We start from the raw sequence: 21,349 nt of genomic DNA, 5'->3' as shown, positions 1-21,349 counted from the left end.
TTAATATATTTATATACATATGAAAATCTATAAGCACACATCATTATTTTTTTGCACACATTTAGTCTTTTTACCCCCTCGCCTGATCCCTCCGCTCTTATTGGTCTCTTTCAGTTGGAGGAGGACAGGCCACACCCACCACACTCTTTCCCGAGGCCCGCCCATTTGAGAAGACTGGCGTCGTATGTGTTCTCCTCCTCCACCATGGAGACGGAACCCTTCCCCCACGACCCCGCCCTCGGTGGGCCGGCCATTCAGCGCAGCCGCTCGGCCGAGAGCAGCCCCGCCCACCGCCACGCCCACCGCAGACACATGCCTGTCTTGGCGGGCAACCCCAGAGCGCGGCACTCTGTCCTCAACCTCTCGCGCCTACACATTCAGCAAATGTTGGCTAAGCTTATGAACAAGACGTGATTCTTACGTCTGCACGGAGTAGTGCACATACACACACACATATTCACACATATACACACACACACTCACACACAAATACACACACACACACAGATTCACACCTACACACACAGTCCAGCTTTAAAAAAGGGATATCCTCTGCTTTACACAAGGCAAAGATTTTTATCACAGTTTGTGCAATAAACTTGGCCTGTGATTGTGAGCTGTGAGAGTGTGTGTGTGTGTTTGTGCAATGTGCATGTGTGTGTGGGTTGTGTGCGTGGTTTTGTGTGTATGCATGTGTGCGCAATCCAGAGACAGAACACCATCTGTTCCCTGGATACAAAGCCACCGTCAGCTGTGAGGAAAACGACAAGTAAATGATGTATAAACTCACAGAGAGACACTGTACAATTGTAATTCACCTGCTTTGTAGACGTTTTTAACTCTTTTCAACTGGACCGTTTTAAAGAGTATAAACACTCGGTCCCATTGAGTAGTGGACCAAACTGCATCTCACTTCTCCTAGAGTTACTAGGACTATTTTACATTTGTCTTTGACCTCCTCACCACCACCACAAACACCTCTACCACATTCATATCCAGCAGTACCACCACCAGGTTGAGATTATGCGTATCAGTGTTTTTAGATTCCAGTCATGCACATTTTAAAAATGACCAAACTATGCTGAAAACAGGCCAATTTCGAGGAGCCCTAATGTATATTGTCGCTGTCACGTAAAATAGTATCTCCAAAATGGCAACTTCTTAAACGTCTTAGCTTTCAGTGGAAGATTTTATTTCGTGTTATTTTTAAGCATTTTTATTGGTCCATTTAACATGAAAATCTAAAACAACATAAAGCATTTATAAATGACAGCAGTTATAAAATAGTTATAAAATATAATGGTTTGCAACATCGCGACGTTACGAAAACATCATCATACGACATTTTCCAGCTTGACAAATGCTAAACTATGTAAACATTAAAGTAACATACCCAAAACTAAAAATTAAAACACTGACAGAAATGACGTTGCAGTAATGTTACCAAAACATTAAAAATCATTGAATAAACTTGACAGGTTTATTCTAAGAAAACATTCTACTAAATGTGGGCCATTTGGTAGCCCAGAGAATCACTGACCTAATACTGTATGCCATATGGTTTTATGAATGTCAAGCAAAAGTAGCCAAATTGCTAGTATTATTATTCTTCAGTAATATTCAAGATGTGCTGTGCAGTATCCATGTATACTTGGTTGAAGCGATATTAGTGAGGAGCACTCAGAAAATCAAGCAGGAGAATGTATGTTGTATTTGGTGCTTGTATCTGTGTATGTGTATATGTGCGGGCGTGGGCAATAATGCTACATAATATTGGAATCTGATCATTTTGCTATGTTATAGTAATTGCTTTAGAAAAAGATATTGACATCAGACTTGGGCTGCAACAACTATTCAATTCAGTGCTAAGAATTGATTAGCAGTCACTTTACTTCGCATTAATTTGTAGTATTGTGGTTGTGTTTAATTAAAATAAAAAAGTGTCATTTATACACTTGTGCAAAAACCTAATAGTAATTTGTAATAATAAGCAGTTATTAATTTCTGTTTATTAGTTTGTTTATCAAGCTAAATGCTAGTTCTTTACCAGAAACAGCCTTTGACAACTTAGCCGAATGATTAGCATCACCACATTAGCCCTGTTGACTTGTGTCAGCCATTCTGTGCTGCTTTTAGCAAGTTAGCTTGCTTGGCTAAAACTGGCACATTCAAATTAGTAAATAAGAATGCTAAACCTGAAATCTCGCCTCACCTTCACAACAGAGTCACAAAAGAAACTGTGACTTTTGTGAAGGTGAGGCGAGACTCCAGGTTTAGCATTCTTACTTACTAATTTAAATGTGCCAGTTTTAGCCAAGCAAGCTAACTTGCTAAAAGCAGCACACAATGGGTGACACAAGTCCACAGGGCTAATGAGGTGATGCTAATCATTCGGCTAATTATAAAGTTAATAACTGCTCTGGCTAACATGTTTATCTCAGGCTAGAACAGGGTGTAAATCTAGCTAACTAGATTTTGCTAAATCAGGCTAGCTTGGGATAACCATAGCAAACAGTTTTAATTCTTTCTATTTATGGCTAACTTTAGCTAAGACTCCAATACTTTTTAGTGCAGCAGAGTATGCAATATATGCAAGAGCTTTTTGTTTGCTGTGAAATCAGGGTTCACAGGCTTTAGCTTTAGGTTGCTAACTGGCATATTTAGGCTAACATAACTGTTTAACTGGCATACCTGTTTTCCAGCTAATTTAGCATGTGCTTTAATATAAAGTGTGTTTTAGCTGCTTAAAATTCCCCTTTTAACTTACTTCATGGACCCAAGACAGAGTCAAAGAATGCAGGAAGTTTATTTAGAGAATGCCATAAATTAGCGTTTTACCAAACAAGCTTTTCTATTATTATTTTTTTTATTATTATTTATTCATCGACAGAAAAAATAACATCAAGAATAAAAAAAAAATGGAATTCCATGAGGCTACATGTGTGAACGCAATAATGATATATATATATATATGTGATTACAATATTAGACTAAAAAGAAAGAATGTTTATTGCGTAAAACTGAAAATGGGCTGAAAAATGCCCATTGCAAGCCCTCCCATAAGAGACAACACAGAATTATGTGTTACTGTCCCTCATATTCTTACTAGTCAGTTCATCATGTTTTTGCTGTATCGCCCACCCCTGCACTATGTATGTGTATACGGGTATGTGTGTGTGTGTGTGTGTGTTTGTATGTTTGTTTTATGTTGCTGAAGAAGGACAGCAGAAGGACAGTGTTTGCACACTAAGCTGTTCTCCCAGCCCGGCTCTCATGCATCATTGTAACGACCCCAGTGCCAATTACCCCCCAAACCTGTCCACTTTCAGCATCCACCGCAGGCACAACGGATGACTTTCCTAAGCAGGTGTGACAGAACGTAAATAAACAGGCGGTTCCATATGGGCTAGCCAGCATTTTACAGACATGTCCGTCATTGTAAGAAGAAGGGACGGACAGTAACACACATCATACAGTATGTAGTGCCAGCACCGATTCTTGGACTGATGCATGACGATTGACATTGGCTGCTAGGACTGTGTACATATGGAGTTTCATGGAGCTTTGTGGCATTTTCAATACCTCACATGTAGTAGTAATACTTAATAGCAGACGTCCACGGAGGAAGGTGCTAGAGCTCGAGCCACATGGAAAGGCTGGTATGTATGTGTGTTTGTGGGTGAATGTAGATATTACGCTGAGGGCTGCTGTTGAGCGTCACTTCAGAAACTTGTCTTCCTTGATAAGAATTGCGTTTGTTGCAGCGAAGCTTGGTTGCTTTTTGTTTTGCATTTGTAAATGCTGTCCCTCCACCCATTACCCTGAAACATATGCATTCACTTGTGTGCTTTTAATGAAATGTTTTACTTAGCTTTCTTTGAATTAGACTGCACAGGGAAATGTGTACTGTATACAATGATGAACCAAACTGTTATGACCACTGACCATCTGATTTAACAAATGATCCTCCATGAGCCTCCTAAACAGCTCCCTCCACGGACAGTTTAAGATCTGGGGAATGAAGGGCGTGGCAGTGGTAGTGTGCATTTTGTTGCTAATAGAAGCTACTGCCATTGGGAATATCTGATCTGATGATGTTTAGATGGCACGGTGGCATGACGTCAAAGTGAACGCCCAAACTCAGGCTTTCCCAGGAGATCATTGCTCACAGAGTGGTCATAATGCTTTGGCCCCTCAATGTATGTGCCAATGATGAAAGCAGACTGAAGGGTCATTGCCGTGAGACGTGTTTGAATCAGTTACAGTAATAGCTAATAATAATAATAATAAGCTTGTTCTGTTGGGGTTCTTGCGAGACTTAATGAAAGTCTTTACAAAAATGCTGCTTAAACTCAACAGTTGTGTCAGATAATGTGTTGATAGAAATGAGTGAACGTGAACATATGGAATCCATATATCACATGGTGTATCAAAGGGCAATAGATGTGAAGGCAATAGTTTATGTTTCTTGAAAGAATATGTGTATTGGATTGAGTTGCATATTTTTGTATTGTAATGAGAATATGCACATTTGCGTACTTGACCACGTTTTTCCATTAAGCAAATGATTGTATTTTTTTTTGTCATTATTTTGTGCATCATTAACGTACCATAAGCTGTGTTTCAATTCTATCTTCTATATCTGTGAATCGGAACTGAGTTTATTAATGAATTACAGATTAACTCAGCACCTCCTTTTTGATTGGTGCTGCAGTTGGCAATAGCAGTTCATTTGACTTTAGTAAAGGAAGTACAGTAAATCTAGGTGTGGGCCAGACAACAATATATATATATATATATATATATATATATATATATATATATATAAAACAGAAAATAATATATACATTATTTACAGCATCTGTTACTGACTGATATTCATTACATTTCATAGTATTACAACTATTTATTACAATTAGAAACTAATTATAATTAGTTTGCAATTAGTTCTTATCATTATTAGAACTGTATTGTTTTAAAAAAAAGAGGTATTAAGAAGTATCAATATAATAATAATAATACATGTGATATTAATTTTGGCCTATTGTCCAGCCACGCCTAGGCCCAAGGTTGTTTGACACTCATGCAGTAATGCTATCAATACATGCTGCATAAGGCAGCTCTCTCATTTTTGTTATTTGTCAGGCCACAGAAAGTCTTTTGAGGGGAATTTCACAGGTTTTTTTGAACCTCTGTGTAATTTAATGCTTAAAATGTATTCATAAATTCATTCAGTTTGTTTTGGTATAAAATGGTTTATTGTTGAGAAATGTATATCTTCAGATTTGTTCAGTGTGGTGGTCACAGAAACCAGGAATTGAGATGTCTACAACGCATATATATATATATATATATATATATATATATATATATACTATTAGGGCTGTACAATATATAATTTAAGCATCGTCATCGCAATGTGCACAAATATAGAATAGGGCCCTATGATTTTTGCAATGCGGTAAACACAGACAGAATCATACAAAGGTAAAAATAAAAAAATTACCTGAACAGATTGAAGATTAAATTTTAACAAAATTTGTATTAAGATATATTTAATTATATACATGGAGTGCATTATTAACATCATTACATATTGATGTTTAGAGAAACCTACAAAAATAAAATTGCTATATATATCGCAGAATTACAAAATATCACAACGCCAATTTTTTTTTCAATATTGTGCAGCCCTATTTACTATCCAAAATGACCAGGACACCATCTTCTAAATGTTATGTAATAAATATTTTTATTAATATTTATTACACATTAATATATATTAAATATTATTATTTTTAAATTTGTGGTAAAACATGCGAACATGACTGGACTTTTTGACTGACTGGCAAAACATGACTGGCAAAACGTTACAAAACACTCCAAAAATGTCTAAAAAGTAACTTTTCTCTAGAACAGAGAATTTTATACCATATCACTCTGAATGATATCTTAGGCCAGATAAAAACTTGCAGGTACTCAGCAAATGTTTGGTTGTTTGGTGCGTTGGTTGTGCACATTTTCCGAAATTAACACAGCGCTTATCCAAGTTGCAAAATAGTGGGGACATGCAGGAACTCACGTACTGTGTGACCAGATTCCTAGTTACCATCTGTATGATATGATACGTCCTTGTTGTTTCACAGTGGCAAATATGCTTGTCAGAGGGGCTAGCCAGAAATCAGTATTATTTTAAAGGTCTATGAGGAAATCTAGTATGTATTCTCTGGCTATAAGCAAGTATATTTCTTGTCTTAATGGTTAAAATATACAGAAATTAGGGGAATTTACATACATTGCTTAACTTATCCAACTATGTGTTTGATAATACCACATTGGTTTTACAGCTGATAAAAATTCACAACTTTGATGATTTTGCACCTTTTATGCTCTATTGATTTTGCATCACTGGTAATCTTATTGGTTGCCCTCTCCATCCCCCATCACTCTGTGTGAGGATAGCCAGTTTGGCATCTGTTATCTGACATAACAGAAATGGCGATTAGTGTTTTCCTCTAAGCTTGTTTATATGTCCACAGTATGAAAATATGCTGTGACGCTTTAAGAGACTCAAGGAATCATGATGACTAAATTAATGGACAATTAATAAAATAATAATACAAAAAAAAATACAAATTCAAAACTTATTACAGAACTTATTACAGAATTTGACACTTTCATATATAATATGAGAATATGAAATAATATTGCACATAATATTAAATAAAAAAATTGCTTTTTTGATTCATTTAAAACTCAGTATTGGATTGGATATAAAAAGTAATTGTAATAAAATTAGACAAAACGATCAAAAGAATTATAGTTAGAGTAACTATAAAAGTATTATTAGTAGAAATATTAGAAATATATTCTTTTTATTCTGAAGTGTTATAAACGCTTGTTAAATGGCATGTAAATGAGTTTTGAGCTTTTATATCAGTAAATGAAGATGCCTGATAAATACTGGGGATTAGAAGTTTGTCGTAGGAAGGTGCTTTAGTAGTCTGCAATCGCTGCTTTTAGTGTTTTAAATGCAGTTTACACCAATCTACTGTTTACATTGTAAATCACAAGCATGGCTTATTTCTGTTAAACATGGTGAAGGTAGTATGAAGAGAATAAGGGATCGAATTGGTCCATTGTGTGTACAGCATGTAGCCTGCTGTACAGGTAAGCCGAGGGTCAGCCCTTAGCAAAATGTCTTCCCAAAGGCTCGGGTGTGCTTTGTTCGCGGGGTCCATTTTCAAGTACATTTTGTAAATATTTTTTTTTCTGTAGGGTATTGCGCTGTATTTCATATTTTGCTTGTACAGGCCAGAAAGGCTGGCACATCAGGGTTATAAATGTGTTAGCAGACACTGATATTTGATATGACAACTCAGATTTAAGCTACAGTTACAGTTATACAGGCATCTCTGAGCCCAGGAGGTTTATTTAGAGGACCGTATTACTATAAGCAGTTGTTGTGTGTAGCTCTATTTGATTTTGCTCACATTTCTTTTTTGTTTTGAGTTGAATGAAAAGATGCAAAAATGGAAAGAACATGAACATGGAAAGAACACATTTAGATGAGCCAAACTGAAGTTTCTTCAGGCATCATTGTCAACAAGCTCATATAAACATGCTGGTGTGATAAACTGGTATTATTAACATAAAATTCAATCTGCCCCATTTGTTAATACTGGGATTTAAAGTGGAATTCCACTGTTACTTCAAACATCTTAAATAGTTCTCATTTCGTGAATACGAAAGAAAAAAATATGTTAATGAAGAGATCAGAATGGTGTGAGGTACAAATAAAGAGAAACCTACAGCCTCAGTTTTTCTTTACAGTGGTGGTAAAATAAACCAGTGGTCACCATGTCTACACAAATATTAGCACAGGCAGCTACACCATAGCAACCACCTTGGAACACCTTAGCAACCACCTTGGAAAACCTTAGCAACCACTTAGCAACACCGTAGCAACCACCTTGAACACGTTAGCAGCCATTTAGCAACGCCATAAGAGCCACCAGCCATTCCACAGCAACCACCCTAATAAGTATGATGCTGTTATTGGTAAAGTTATACATTAGGAAATAATGTGTGTCCATGCTTCTACTTTTTTATTATAAATAGGTTTTTGAAATTTAAAAATATATTTTACATCTGGCATCAGCCATGTTATATATTAATTAAAAATAATAATATTACAGCTTTAATTAAGGAGATTTTAAAAGAGTTTAATTCCTTGAGATATCTTGGTCGATTTACTACCACTGTGAATAATTCTGGCTCTGTGTGTTTCTCTAAAATAGATCACTTTTATTCACATCTTAATCATTAAATTATATGAACAATTTTGAAAGATTGGTGGAATTCCCCTTTAAGAGTATAGGGTGAGGATGTTATGTAGTCTGTAAATACGTGTTGGTGAATATACTCACTGTAAATTACCATTATTATGTCACATATTGTCACATATTTCTCCACTATTTAACCAAGCGCTGTTAAAACTGCCCACAAATCACTGTTACATTACCTGCACTCCTCTCGGATCCTAAATGTACCAAGCTATCTCTTATAGAGCTTGTCTTAGCCCTATAGGACTTGGGGCGCTAAGCCAGAGGTGTCCAGTGACAGTCCGGGATGGTTAAAGCACAGCGCAGTTTAGTTTTTCATCTGTTACAGAAACATAAAGAAAAATAAAATTAACAGAATATAGCTGATGCAGTTAAATAGCCAGGACGTGTGACTAGTTTACAACTGATGATGCTAAGATAATGTTTAGTTCAGAACAGAAGATACTGAGATAAATTTGGTTTAAAATGAGATATGCTAAGCTAAATCTTTGTTCAGAATAGGAGATAGTGAGCTAAATTTGCTTCATAATGAGAGACGATAAGCTAAAATCTACTTCGAAACAGGAGCTACTGAGCTAAATTTGGTTTATAATTAGAAATACTAGGCTAACATTTAGTTTAGAACAGGAGCTACTGAGCTAAATTTGGTTTATTATGAGAGATGCTAAGCTAAAATTTTGTTAAGAGCAGGAGATACTGAGCTAAATTTGGTTTATAATAAGATGCTAAGCTAACATTTAGTTCAGAGCAGGAGGTAATGAGCTAAAATTAGTTTATAATGAAAAATGCTAAGCTAACATTTAGTTCAGAACAGGAGATACTGAGCCAAATATGGTTTATAGTGAGAGATGCTAGGCTAACATTTAGCTTGATAATAATGGGAAATACTATGCTAAAGTTTGGTTTATAATGTGAGATGTTAGGCTAAAATTTACTTCAGAGTAGGAGATACTGAGTTAAAATCGCTTTATAATGAGATGCTAAGCTAAACTTTAGTTCAGAACAGGAGATACTGTGCTAAATTTGGTTTATAATGAGAGATACTAGGCTAACATTTACTTCAGAGCAGAAGATACTGAGTTACATTTGGTTTTTAATTAGAGATGCTAGGCTAACATTTAGTTAGCTTAATAAGAGTGGGAGATACTGAGGTAAAATTGGTTTATAATGAGATGCTAGGCTAAAAATTAGTTCAGAAAAGGAGATACTAGAGGATAAAGTCATTTAGGTGTAGCTGTTTTAATAGACTTCTTTTAAATGTTTAATAAACCTTTTTAAATAACAAAAACTAATTAACATTATTTACTGATTTTTTTTACAGTATTTGTTAGCAGAAGCATACAACAGGTAAACGAACATTGTCTTGGCTAATTTTATGCGATTAAATCAGTAGTACATGTTTTAAAATGGATAAAATAGAGGTGTATCCATATGTGCTAATAAAAAGCCAAACTGATGTGGTTTTAATAAAGATAAATCTAGACTGCATTGTGCTGTGGCTCTTCAGGACTAGATCTGAGCATGTAAGATCTTCAGAATTATTTTAAAGTCTGAACAAAAACTGGATTCGCAGAGAATCTAAGCATTCCAGGTGCTACTCACATTAAGTGGAGTTTTAATTAAGAGAAAGATTGAATAGCGAACTATTTCTACAGAATAAAATCATGGTTTGATGGCTTTTAATGAGGGTAATTTTTAAATACAGAAGATTATAACAAAGAAATATACAGTAAATATACTTATTAAAGTAAAATCTTTATGATCAGCTACTTTTATTGATATTAACATTTAAATATAGACATAGTCTATTTAACATTATTAAAATGTAATTATAAATGATGACAAAATGTCACACTGGCTGTGACTTATCCTAATGGACGCTGTGAAAAGTTTGGGCATAGCTGACCCCCGACCCATCACATCTGTGAATTGTGAAGTAGGCTTTAGGGTCAACAAGCAGAGCGAGCCTTTTCAAGCATAACTGGGTGTGTTTTTATAATGCAATAAAGACTGTATGATACACTTGTAATATGACGCATGTATTTTAAGCTTTTGTAATTAAACTGGACTCTTCAGACAACATTGGACACGCTGCTAGACGAACACATCGCTACGTCCCGCCTGCTTCGTCTGCTTACTCGCTGTAAATAAGCGCTGGCTAAGCACTGTCTTTGAGGCTACACTTGAACTCACAAACGGGCTAATTATTTTTCTTTTTCTGTTTGTTTTGTTCTTTTTTTCTAAAGAACTAAAAAGGGAGAGAAAATACTACACTGTAAAATAAAAGACTGTGGTGCCTTTTGAAAACATGTATGTCATCCTTTTAAAGACAATCCTGCAAAGCTTGTGTACAACCAAAACGCTAATTAAATGATCTGAAGAACTATGTAAGATGTGTCCGTCCTCATTTGGTACTTTTTGTTTGAATCTCAATTAGAATCAGAATTTCAGGGAAAATAAAAACAAATCTTTATTTAGTGTTCTGATTTTTTTTATTTTTGCATCGTGTGACAAAGGTTTTTTGTTACAAGATACAAAAATAGAAAAATTTGGAATGGAAAAAAGCTCTGTTTTTAATGTACACTATGTTAATGTAGCATGGTTTCATTTTAGGTGAGTTTGATTTGGAGAGTTTGGTCAAATATGACAAATATTGCCTTACAGAATCCCTAGTTTTGCCAACCTCAAATGTTATTTTAATTAGTTTATTTAAATCAGTAGATTCAACATTTCTCAGTGCTCCAGGTAGTATGTTTATAAGTCGGCCTTTCCATCTGTTATTGACACAACAATTTTGAGCACAACCAAGGATTGTACTAAGTAAACTAAATTTTTAAATGACTGCCCCATCGGTTATTTTTTGTGTTTATAGATAAAAGTCAGATTATGTTCTAAATCACATCAGTTTGTCTGTGGCAGTCACGCTGATATCTGGATGCTTTGAGAAGGTCGGGGTACGTGGTAATGCATGTTCATTTTCCACCCACAGGTGAGTCATGCACTTTTCAACAGATTACTGTTCTCTTTAAATTCTTCTCTTCCTCTCTTTTGTGTGTAGGAATCAGCAGAGATGGTCGTCTCCCAGACGAGGCCTAAGCGGGTGGATTTCCTGTCAGGTGTACTGATGTTTGACCCGCTCGGAGTGGAGGCGAGTGGAGGAGGCTCCGGCAGTGACGGAAGCCCACGCAGCAGCGAAGGGAGCCCAGAGGGCGCCGCCTCCACTCTTCTGGCACCACCTCACAGAGACCCCGATCAGGAGGAGGGTTCCCGCACTCTTGTGCTTGTCTCGGCTGGCAACGGGGCCGGTTCCCCTGGAAATGGGTTGATCTCCCCTGGTGATGGGCAGGGCACATTGGCAGCACTAACACCGCAGGGTGAGCGACCAGCACCAGACGAATCAGAGCCCGGTACCCTGTCGTCCGTTCTCAAGTCTGAGCCCAGGCCCATCATCATGACAACTGTCGCAGTGATCACTGGGGGCACCTCCTCCTCACCTCCATTCACCAAAGTTGAGCGCACCTTTGTGCACATCGCCGAGACATCCCACCTAAACGTCATGACGGCCAGGCACCAGTTGCCAGGGCTGAATGAAGAACCATTGTTGGAGCGAAGAGTGATGGAAAGGGAGGAGGAGGAGGAAGAGGAAGAGCAGCATGAGGATGAGGAAGAGGCAGAGGCAAGGAAAGAAGGAAGTGAGAGAGAAGATAATGAAAGGACGAAGGACGGTGCTCAACAAGTTGTGGTTAAGAGTCAAGCAAGTGGTGGAGAACAAGTGGAGGAACAGGAGGAGGAGGAGGAGGAGGTAGATGAAGGAATGATTGAACCACAGAATGAGAGTGAACCAAATGGACTGGATAATATTTTGGCTCACAGTGTGGAGAAGGAGCAGATGGATGATCTGGAGGAGAAGGAAAGCCCAAAACATGAAGAATTTGCAGAAAATAGCAGCCCTGAAGATCAAAAGAGGGAACATTTGGCTGAGTCCCTTCACCAGAAAGAACCCTCACCTCCTGGACATGAAGCTAGTCACTCCTTTGAAACCCAAATAGATGCTGAGGTATTGGATTATGCGTTAGTTAAACAAGCTGAAGAGCAGAGTCAGTATCAAGATGGTGCAGGTCCTACTTTAACAAACGATGCAAAGCAGGAAATACAGGCAGAATCCTCGTCCCGGCGACAAAGGCGTAGTCGCATCCCAGTGCTGATGTCAGAGGAGGAAACGGGTTCAGAGCGGTCCTCACAAAACAGCCAAGACCAGTCACAGCGAGCTCGCAAAAGTCGCCGCCCACAGTTGGCGCGCCTTGTTCTTGAACGGAGGCAATCCCGTTTGCGCCCCCAGTCCACCTCCTCCCCCTCCCCCACGCTGTCGACAACCGCCTCTGAGGACGACACCCACCAATCAGATGATTCAGCCAAAGCGAAGGGAACTGAGAAACGAATGAGGAGCCGAATCCCACGTCCGGCTACGCCCATTAAGAAGCCTTCCACTCAGATAGATGCCAGGAGTGTCCCTCGAACTCAGAGATCTGTCTCCTTCATTCACCCCAGGTGGAATAAAAAATATTTACTATTAGTACTTTCATTTTAATGAAAAATGCATATTTCTGCATATTAAATGTATATTCTCAATCCGTTCTTATGTATAATGCTCAGCTACATTGTAATGTAGTCCAAATCTAAGAATGGATGTTGTAATGTTGTAATACTATTATTGTTAATAATGTGGCTTTGTTTTCTCTCTCTCTCTCAGAACCATCAGCTCCAGGTTGCAAAAGTCCGCCAGCGAACATGCAAGTATCCAACAGCAGCAGACAAGACCTCAACTCCGCCCCTCCAAAACACTACCTCCCCGCCCCTCAATGTCAGGCCCCTCCCCTTCAACAGCCAATCGGACAGTTCCTCGCAGCCTTTCCCGGCCAGCTGCCTCTCCGAGCCCTCGTAGCGTAAGCACCTCCCCTCGCAGTTACTCCACCTCCCGCACAGATAGCCCCTCCCCTCATCGCCCCCGTCGCCAGCCCCAGCCGCCGCTTCGCTCGCTTACGGCTTCACAGCAGCCAAAATCCAAACCTCAGGACTCTGTCCCCCAAAAGAGCAAGGCACAGCCGACAGCCACGCCTCAGAAGGGCAAAAGAGATTCATCCGAGATGAAGTCCAAAGGCAGATAATTACTGTAAAAGCCTCTCCTCATCTACGGGCATTACATCTTCTTCACCCCACCACGTTCTCATCTTCTCCAGCTCCTCGCCAGCCTCACTGTTAATACGAGAGCCAGGCCACGATACTCATTCACCTTTTCAGCAGTATGCAGTTCAGATCCGTTGTTTTTTTCATGACCAAATAACGTGGACGAACGTGTTCGCGATTGTAACAGCTGCTTAAATACCTCGGAAGAGGATTTTTCAACACACACACGGACACACGCTACAATTGCTACAATGTGTGCGAGAAACAAAACACATACTGATGGAGTGTGTCGGACAGTAGAACACACCTCACATGCCTTAATGATGCCTGCAGCGTGATTATATATATTTTCACCATCACAACGAAAGCTTCCAGCAGACACACTGCAAAAGCTGTATCCTACACTGTTGAAGCCAATCAACAAAACAGATCTTTAATTGATCAGACACCTTTTTAAATAGCTCACAATTACTCACTCAAATTTACACACCTAAACAAGGTGTTTAGTGATAGTGATAATTTAAAGAAACTGAAATATTAAGTTAAATTAAATTAGGATTCAACATTTTACACCCCCAATGCAGAGCCTCCATTAGGGAGCAGAAGAACACAGAAAAAAAATTTTTAATTATTGCAAATATCATCTTCATCTAGCATTGGTTCTTTTTCTACAGCTCCTACCACTTTCTACACAGAGGCCCAGTTTCAAGATAAATTACTTTCTAAGCACTAACGGAAATATTAAGGGAGTATATTAAGGCCTTTAGTGTTATTGTAAGGTTTAATCATACAACATTTCTAAATTTGCTGTGCATTAGGTCTTTGTCATTATGATATATCTGTACATAATTGGTCTGTTATGGGAAAAAAACAGTAATATACATTGTATTGTTGTAATAATGAAGCCACTGTTACCACCCACTTATGCAATTTATTAAGCATGAACTGTTAACTATATTACAGATTTTTAGCTTGTTACTGGCAGATTTGTATAGACAGCAACAGGTTTACTGCTTTAGGTAAGTTTATTGAGTTAATTAGTGTTTATTAGTATCAATTAAAGTTTTAATCATCCTTTTAGAGACTAAAATTGTGAGTTTTACCAGGCAATAGTTAGTAATGACCAAACCCCAGAATGTACTTAAAGCTATAATATATAGAAATGCGTAGTGTTCCCAACTGTGCATTATTACAGCTAGCAATGCAGGTATTGCTATCTTTTAAAATGATTGTCGATCCAGTTATGTACTGATATATGTCCTGATGTAAGCTTAATGCAATAAGTGAACCATTAAATGAAGTGTCTTAATTAAACTAAACAAAAAACAAAGGCCTTTATAAACCTTCATCATGTGCCCCTGACAATAGAATTAGTTTTTTCTCCAATATTTATCCATCCTAAAGCTAAATAGATTTTTTTTGTGGGGTTTTATGATTTTTTTGAACAGGCTATACCTCAACCTGTACTCAATAAAAACAGGTACAATCTAAATTCAAAACCTCAAACCACTGGTGCAATGCTACACAGTCCCATAACAATTCCTAATATATAAAAGTTTTAACTGGACCACTTTAAAAATACAGTACTGTGCTAAAGTCAGAGGCCAGAGCACCTGTGTTTTCCATTGCCAAGATAGCAATAGGCCAGTAATTTACCTAAACGCAACTCACTTTGAAAACACTACACCCATTGGAGTAGATATATTCATACGTAAGCTACGTTGCTATTTAAACAGGGCCTTATTAATTATACATTAGGCACATTTAATAACTGTGCAAGACTGTATAGACCATTAAATAAAAAATAAAAAAAACACAGAATATTAATATAGTTAACTACTGAAGCTACTGGTTTGTTTTGTGCTGCTGAAAAATATTTAAAAATAAAACACATGAAGGTTAATCTCTGACTTTTGCACAGTACTATATATAACTTATTTCAAACATGGGTTTGTGGGTCTTTCAATATGGTATCCATGTTACAGACATAGCCTAAAATTTAGCTCCCCTCACCTGTTACTTGCTGGGCATTGAGATATGTCATTTAACCTTTAGCTTAGTTTCCTTTTAGCTTCGTTCCCTTTCGTTCCTGATATTAAAAGAGTGTCCTGCAACATTTGACTCACCTTGTATATATACCCCATAGAAAGACTCAATCAGGGTCCATGTTTGAAATAAGATACAGTATATACATATATATATATATATACTTCTAACAATGACAGTGCTTCAGGTAACATCTGTAGAAAATATCAGTACTTATATCAAAAAGGTAAATCTGTCCATCATTTATTATCAAATTGTAGAAATTGGCAGATGTCTCCATCCCACCAAACCACAATGCATCTTGTAGTTCATTGTTGCATCACTCATTTTTACTAAGCCCAGCCCTTTATCCAGATGCCCCCATCTGATTGGACCTTTTCTCTGATGGGCCTTTTCATTACTGTGACCAGCACTACCCCGTTGGCATGCCTTTGGATATGCTCATTTTGCTGTGTTTCTATAACCATCTCTTGAAAATATGTAGATAAAATAAGTAATTTTCAAGACAAATTTATATTTATTTTTGTTCTGTATGGAGGATCAAATGGATGTAATATAAAAATGAGATAATAGTGTTACTTACTTACTTATGTTTTCTTAGTTTTAGTTTTATGTACACCGCGCTCATTACACATCTATCAGATATCATCAAGAGGAAGATTCTTACTGGTGAGGCCAAATAAACACAAAACACGCACTGACAGGAGGGGAACAAAGTGAGCATCAGAGCACCAATCAGCATAGAGAAAAGCTTGGTGATCACAGCAGAACTAGCTACAGATGATGAATTGTTATAGCAAGAACTGAGCAATTTAAATCTTTATATGGTAACATCTTATACTATATAGATTAAGATGAGATAGACCCTGTTTACACCTGGTCATATTAAGGATTGTAACCTGGTTTTGAAAGTTTCATCATATTTAATCATATGCATATACTCTCAACTTGGGGCAATACTTAATTTGATCAAATATCAAGATTATTAAAATAAAAAACGTATGCCTCTTATTAAGCAAATGCATGAATACAATAATAATATAATAATTTAACGAAAATGAACAGATACAGTAGAAAATATAACATGAAATTAAAAACTCAAAGCAAAAGGTCCTACATAATAATAATAACTCATAGTAGTGGAACCCCTTTGGTGCTATATAGAACCATTTTAACAGGTTTCTTAAAAACAGGGTTTCCATTACCGTACTGAAATCTTTTAACCTTCAAAGGGTTTTCGTTTTTTATAAAGAACCATTGACTAAGAAATGCTTAAAGAACCCAACAGTATTATGACAGTAAAAACATTCTTAAATGGTTAATAGTAATGTCTCAACTAATTTTATAACAATTTCATGACTAATAATGTCTCAAAGTATTTTGTGCACTACAAGGCGCACTTAAAATCCTTTAATTTTCCTCAAAATCGTCAGTGCGCCTTATATTCCTTTGCGCCGTATGTATGAATTTTACCAGTCAGGTTGTAATAAGCAGTAAAGTCACTCTGCTGAAGTACAGCATTATACAGGAGTTTCAGTTTAGCTCTCCAGCACCAAGACTCGAGACTGGAGCTGTATTAGCATTAGCCGCTAACCGCACTAAATGCTAACTTAGTTAGCATGTTCAGAGGTGAGTATTTCAGACTGTGGCCTGCACATCTACCATGTTAAAACAAGCTACACGAGACAAACCAATAGCTGATAGTGCCCTGGCTTACCAGAACACTCAGGGTTCCTCAGTGTAGCCCTGTTGGGCTGCATTTACTAGCGCTAAGCGCTGCTTCTAACCTCGCTAAAATACTGGAAAAGAAGCTTAAGCGTCGTAGCGACACCCCTGTTCCTTACTATTGTCGCTTTAAAGGCTTCTTATAATCCAGTGCGCCTTATAGTCCATAAAATACGATAATGTCTCAATTTCTTAAGCCACTAATAACTTTTTTTTTTTTACAAATTACTAAATTATATTGAATTGAGTTGTCAATAATCATTAGTTAACATGTGTAATGATTAATAATGCCTTAACTATTGTTAATTACTAATTAGTTGAGATGTTTTTATTGTTTATGCATTCTTATTGTAAACTGTTCCCTAGCTTATCTAGAAAAAGGCCAGGGCACCAGATGATTATGCAAAAAATAAAACACACAGAATATTATTTGTTGCAGCCATCTGTGCAAAATGTAGTTGTCAAATAAAATGCACAGCACAGTGGCTTAGTAGTTAGCACAATTGCCTCCAGTTGAAGTCCTGGGTTCAATTCCCATTATTTCCCTTTGGCCCCCATTTAGGCCCTGTCTAAAAATGTTTTTTACCTTAAACTTCTATTACTCTATGTACACCACTATTGTAAGTCGCTTTGGACAAATGTAATGTAATGTAATTCCCTATCTGGGACTATGTAGGTTTCCTTCCACAGTCCAAAACATGGAGATCAGGTGAATTGGATACTCTAAATTGCCATGATATGTATGTGTTTGTACAGCTGTTTGCCCAGATATGGATAGGCTTACTGCTGGATGTAGTCCTTTAGATCCGGGGTGTCCAAACTTTTTTTGTTGGGGGCCAGAAGAAGAAATATATTTGAAGTCACGGGCCACAGACTCTGTAATAAAACAACTAATGAAATATACCACTTTAAATAATACTTTTTTCCTGATTATTTCATTTACACACCATTTTACTTGATTTACTATCTTTATCTTTGACAGTGTTGTGTAAACTAAGATTTTTTTTTTTAAATTGATGTTGATCTTTATATTAAACTCCTTAATTACGGCAACTTTTAGACTCTTTGCCCCGTTTTTCTGCGCTAGAAATGCGCACTCTCTCCGCTTTTAAACTCTTTGGCCCGTTTTTCTGCGCTAGAAATGCGCACTCTCTCCGCTTTTAGACTCTTTGGCCCATTTGTCTGCGCTAGAAATGCGCACTCTCTCCGCTTTTAGACTCTTTGGTCTGATTTTCTGCGCTAGAAATGCGCACCCTCTCTGCTTTTATACTCTTTGGCCTTTTTTTTTGCGCTACAACTTCACTCTCGTCGCTTTTAGACTTTTTGGCCCGTTTTTCAGCGCTAAAAAATGCGCCCTCTCCTTGCTTTTAGACTCTTTGCCCCGTTTTTCTGCTCTAGAAATGCACACTCTCTCCGCTTTTAGACTCTTTGCCCTGTTTTTCTGCGCTAGAAATGCGCACTCTCTCCACTTTTAGACTCTTTGGCCCGTTTCTGACACCTAGCGTTCAAACTTTGAATCTCACATTATAAAAACCTGCTTAACAGCGGGCCAACTTTCATTCTATTTGTAAAATACCTCGCAGGCCGCTCCAAAAAAGGAAACGGGCCGCAAATGACCCGCGGGCCGTAGTTTGGACACCCCTGCTTTAGATAGATGGTTGTTTCTGGTTGAGAGTATGCTCAACTCGGTTAACTCGGTTGGCTGCCGCTTCTTACCACTGTGGGATTGATAAGTGCTGGTGACTGTGTGTATAGGATTGTAAGCACATATGGGTGTTTAGAAAGGTGCTATATAAGTGTCACTTTATCAAGATCATCATTATAGAAAATTCAATAATATAAGAAGCTAACACGGATGGTCATTAGGTACTTAGGTACTTTATTACTATATTAATATTAGCATCAAATTATATATGTACAATATGTGGGTGCGCACCAATTCAACCCTAATTATCCTCACACTATATTTATTTATAAATATCTATATTTAAATCTATTACTTTTTTTTGCTGGAAGCCACCAATAACAGGCCATAGGGTGATTGTCTATAACACAAACCTTTGTTACTGAATTTCTGTATATACCATCATGTCAATTAGAATTATTTGGTACGGAAACTGATTTCTAAGTTGTTTCCCAAGTTAATATGACCAGGTGTAAACAGGATCAAAAAGTAAGCCTTAGATATTCAATATTCATTATAGTACAGTTTGCACAAATATCAAGGGTGATGCTCAGGCCCCTAAAAGCTGAAGCACCCCCATGTGTTCCATAATGTCATATTTCCAGTGTTAGCATAAAAAGTGTAGAAAGAAACAGCTGCAATCATGATCATAACTTAAAGTATGTGGTTTTTTGCGAGTTTACTGAATGTTTCCACATGCTTGTTCTCTGATCTATGGTGGTCCGGTGGTCTTCTGCCCTGTGAAGCAATGCAAGTGTTTCCTGCAATGTCGTCCTTACTTTGGAAATCAATGGAACGCCACAGCTGAATCAGTTCTCTCTGACCAAGGTAGCCTATTGTTTGTTGAGGTGTGTATACATGCATATATGTACACATATTGACCTAAATGGGGGTTTGCTTCACATTTGGACGGTTCTCTGCTGAGCAGTTAGTTGCATGCCTTGTGATACGAACGTAACGCAAAAGAGTTCCACTGTGTTCCAGAGTTGTTATGTTGGTGGAACGTTCCTGAAGATTCTCTCCCATTCTCTGACTGGGAACAGAAGAAGAAAAATGAGAGTGGATAAGAAGATGGAGAGATAAGATGAAGCGCTTCAGAACATGGTAAAAGCAGCAGGAGAACTCGAGTCGTTTTTGTTTTCATCCCCGAGTATTGCCCTCTCTTTTTGTGGTTCCATCAAAAAAAAGGAGAGAACCTTGCATGACTGAGTTTCGTAACAGAACCATGATTGACCTAATGCTTATCTGAAGTAACGACCTCTCTGACCGGTTATCCAAATGATCAGCGATTGCCAATCAATAAACAGAAGCCACATGAGTGCTTTGACGGATGTGTGCGTGTCATCTCTGCTTGATCTTTTCTAGCTGTATGAGAAGTTTAATACCAATATCACTTTAACCCAAAAGTACCCCGGTCATGTAAGTGACAGAGTGCATTACAGGATAGTGTGTGAATCTGTTTTCATGTCATATACAGTATATGGGTACTTGACAAATGGAGGTGAAACTGATTTTTTTTTTTAAATAAACTACTCATTTTCACAAATGAGTAGTGAATCAAAAAAGTAGCAATTATTGTTCAGCATCTCCAGGAACTCCTTCAAGACACTGGGAAAATATCAGGAGGCTGCAGATCTGTCCCCAAAGCTAAATTAAATACTTAGAAGAAACTTATGAAATAAAACATATTCTGGTTTGTTTAACTCATTTTGTTAACAGAATAATTCCACAAGTTTCCTTTTATACAGATTTAAATATTAAATGTAAAAAATGAGAGGAGGTGTGTCCAGACTTTTGACTGCTACTGTAGTCACACTTTATGACATATTTAAGTAGCCTATCGTCTCCTAATAATAACATCTGGCATGTGTGTAAAGGATGCTGCCATCAGTTCACAGCATTCAAGCTGAGCACAAAGGGCAGATTACAAAAATTCTAGGGTTGGTTGCCAGCAAAATATAAAAAATATGTGTCACGTATGAGGAGGTGGACATAAATGCAGATAAATATTTATATTTATTAAATGCACAAGAAAAATAAATACAGAAAACAAAACATGGGTAACGCAAAAAACTTATGAAAAACTTACAAAAAACAAGACAAGAATATAAATTAAACTAAGACAAATACAAGCAAAACTAATGAAACTAGAAACTCTAACTTTAAACAAAGAATAACTAGAAAATATAAAAACAACAGACCAAGATCGTAGTAACAAAAAGATTCTAAGGAACACAAAACACAACCTCTACTCACAAATATACAGTCACATAGATACAAAAGACTCCACAAGCAAACACTCATGGTGGGGTTATTTATACACAAGGAACGAGGAAGACAGGTAACGAGGGGGCGGGGTTACAAA

At 37.4% G+C, this 21,349-nt stretch overlaps 1 protein-coding gene across 1 annotated transcript in view; it reads left to right on the top strand.

Moving 5' to 3' along the window:
- Positions 1-20,311, top strand: part of ttbk1b (tau tubulin kinase 1b) — a 60,792-nt gene extending 40,481 nt beyond the window's left edge. The window contains exons 14-15 of the mRNA XM_022672640.2: positions 11,404-12,893; positions 13,096-20,311. Coding sequence (XP_022528361.2) covers positions 11,404-12,893; positions 13,096-13,510 — 1,905 coding nt within the window. The 3' untranslated portion in view covers positions 13,511-20,311. The remainder of the gene's footprint in view (positions 1-11,403; positions 12,894-13,095) is intronic.
- Positions 20,312-21,349: the final 1,038 nt, after the last annotated feature.

This window comes from Astyanax mexicanus, chromosome 14 (genome assembly GCF_023375975.1).
Source record: "Astyanax mexicanus isolate ESR-SI-001 chromosome 14, AstMex3_surface, whole genome shotgun sequence".
Lineage (NCBI taxonomy): Eukaryota > Metazoa > Chordata > Actinopteri > Characiformes > Acestrorhamphidae > Astyanax > Astyanax mexicanus.
This window is presented reverse-complemented; position numbering and strand designations above follow the sequence as displayed.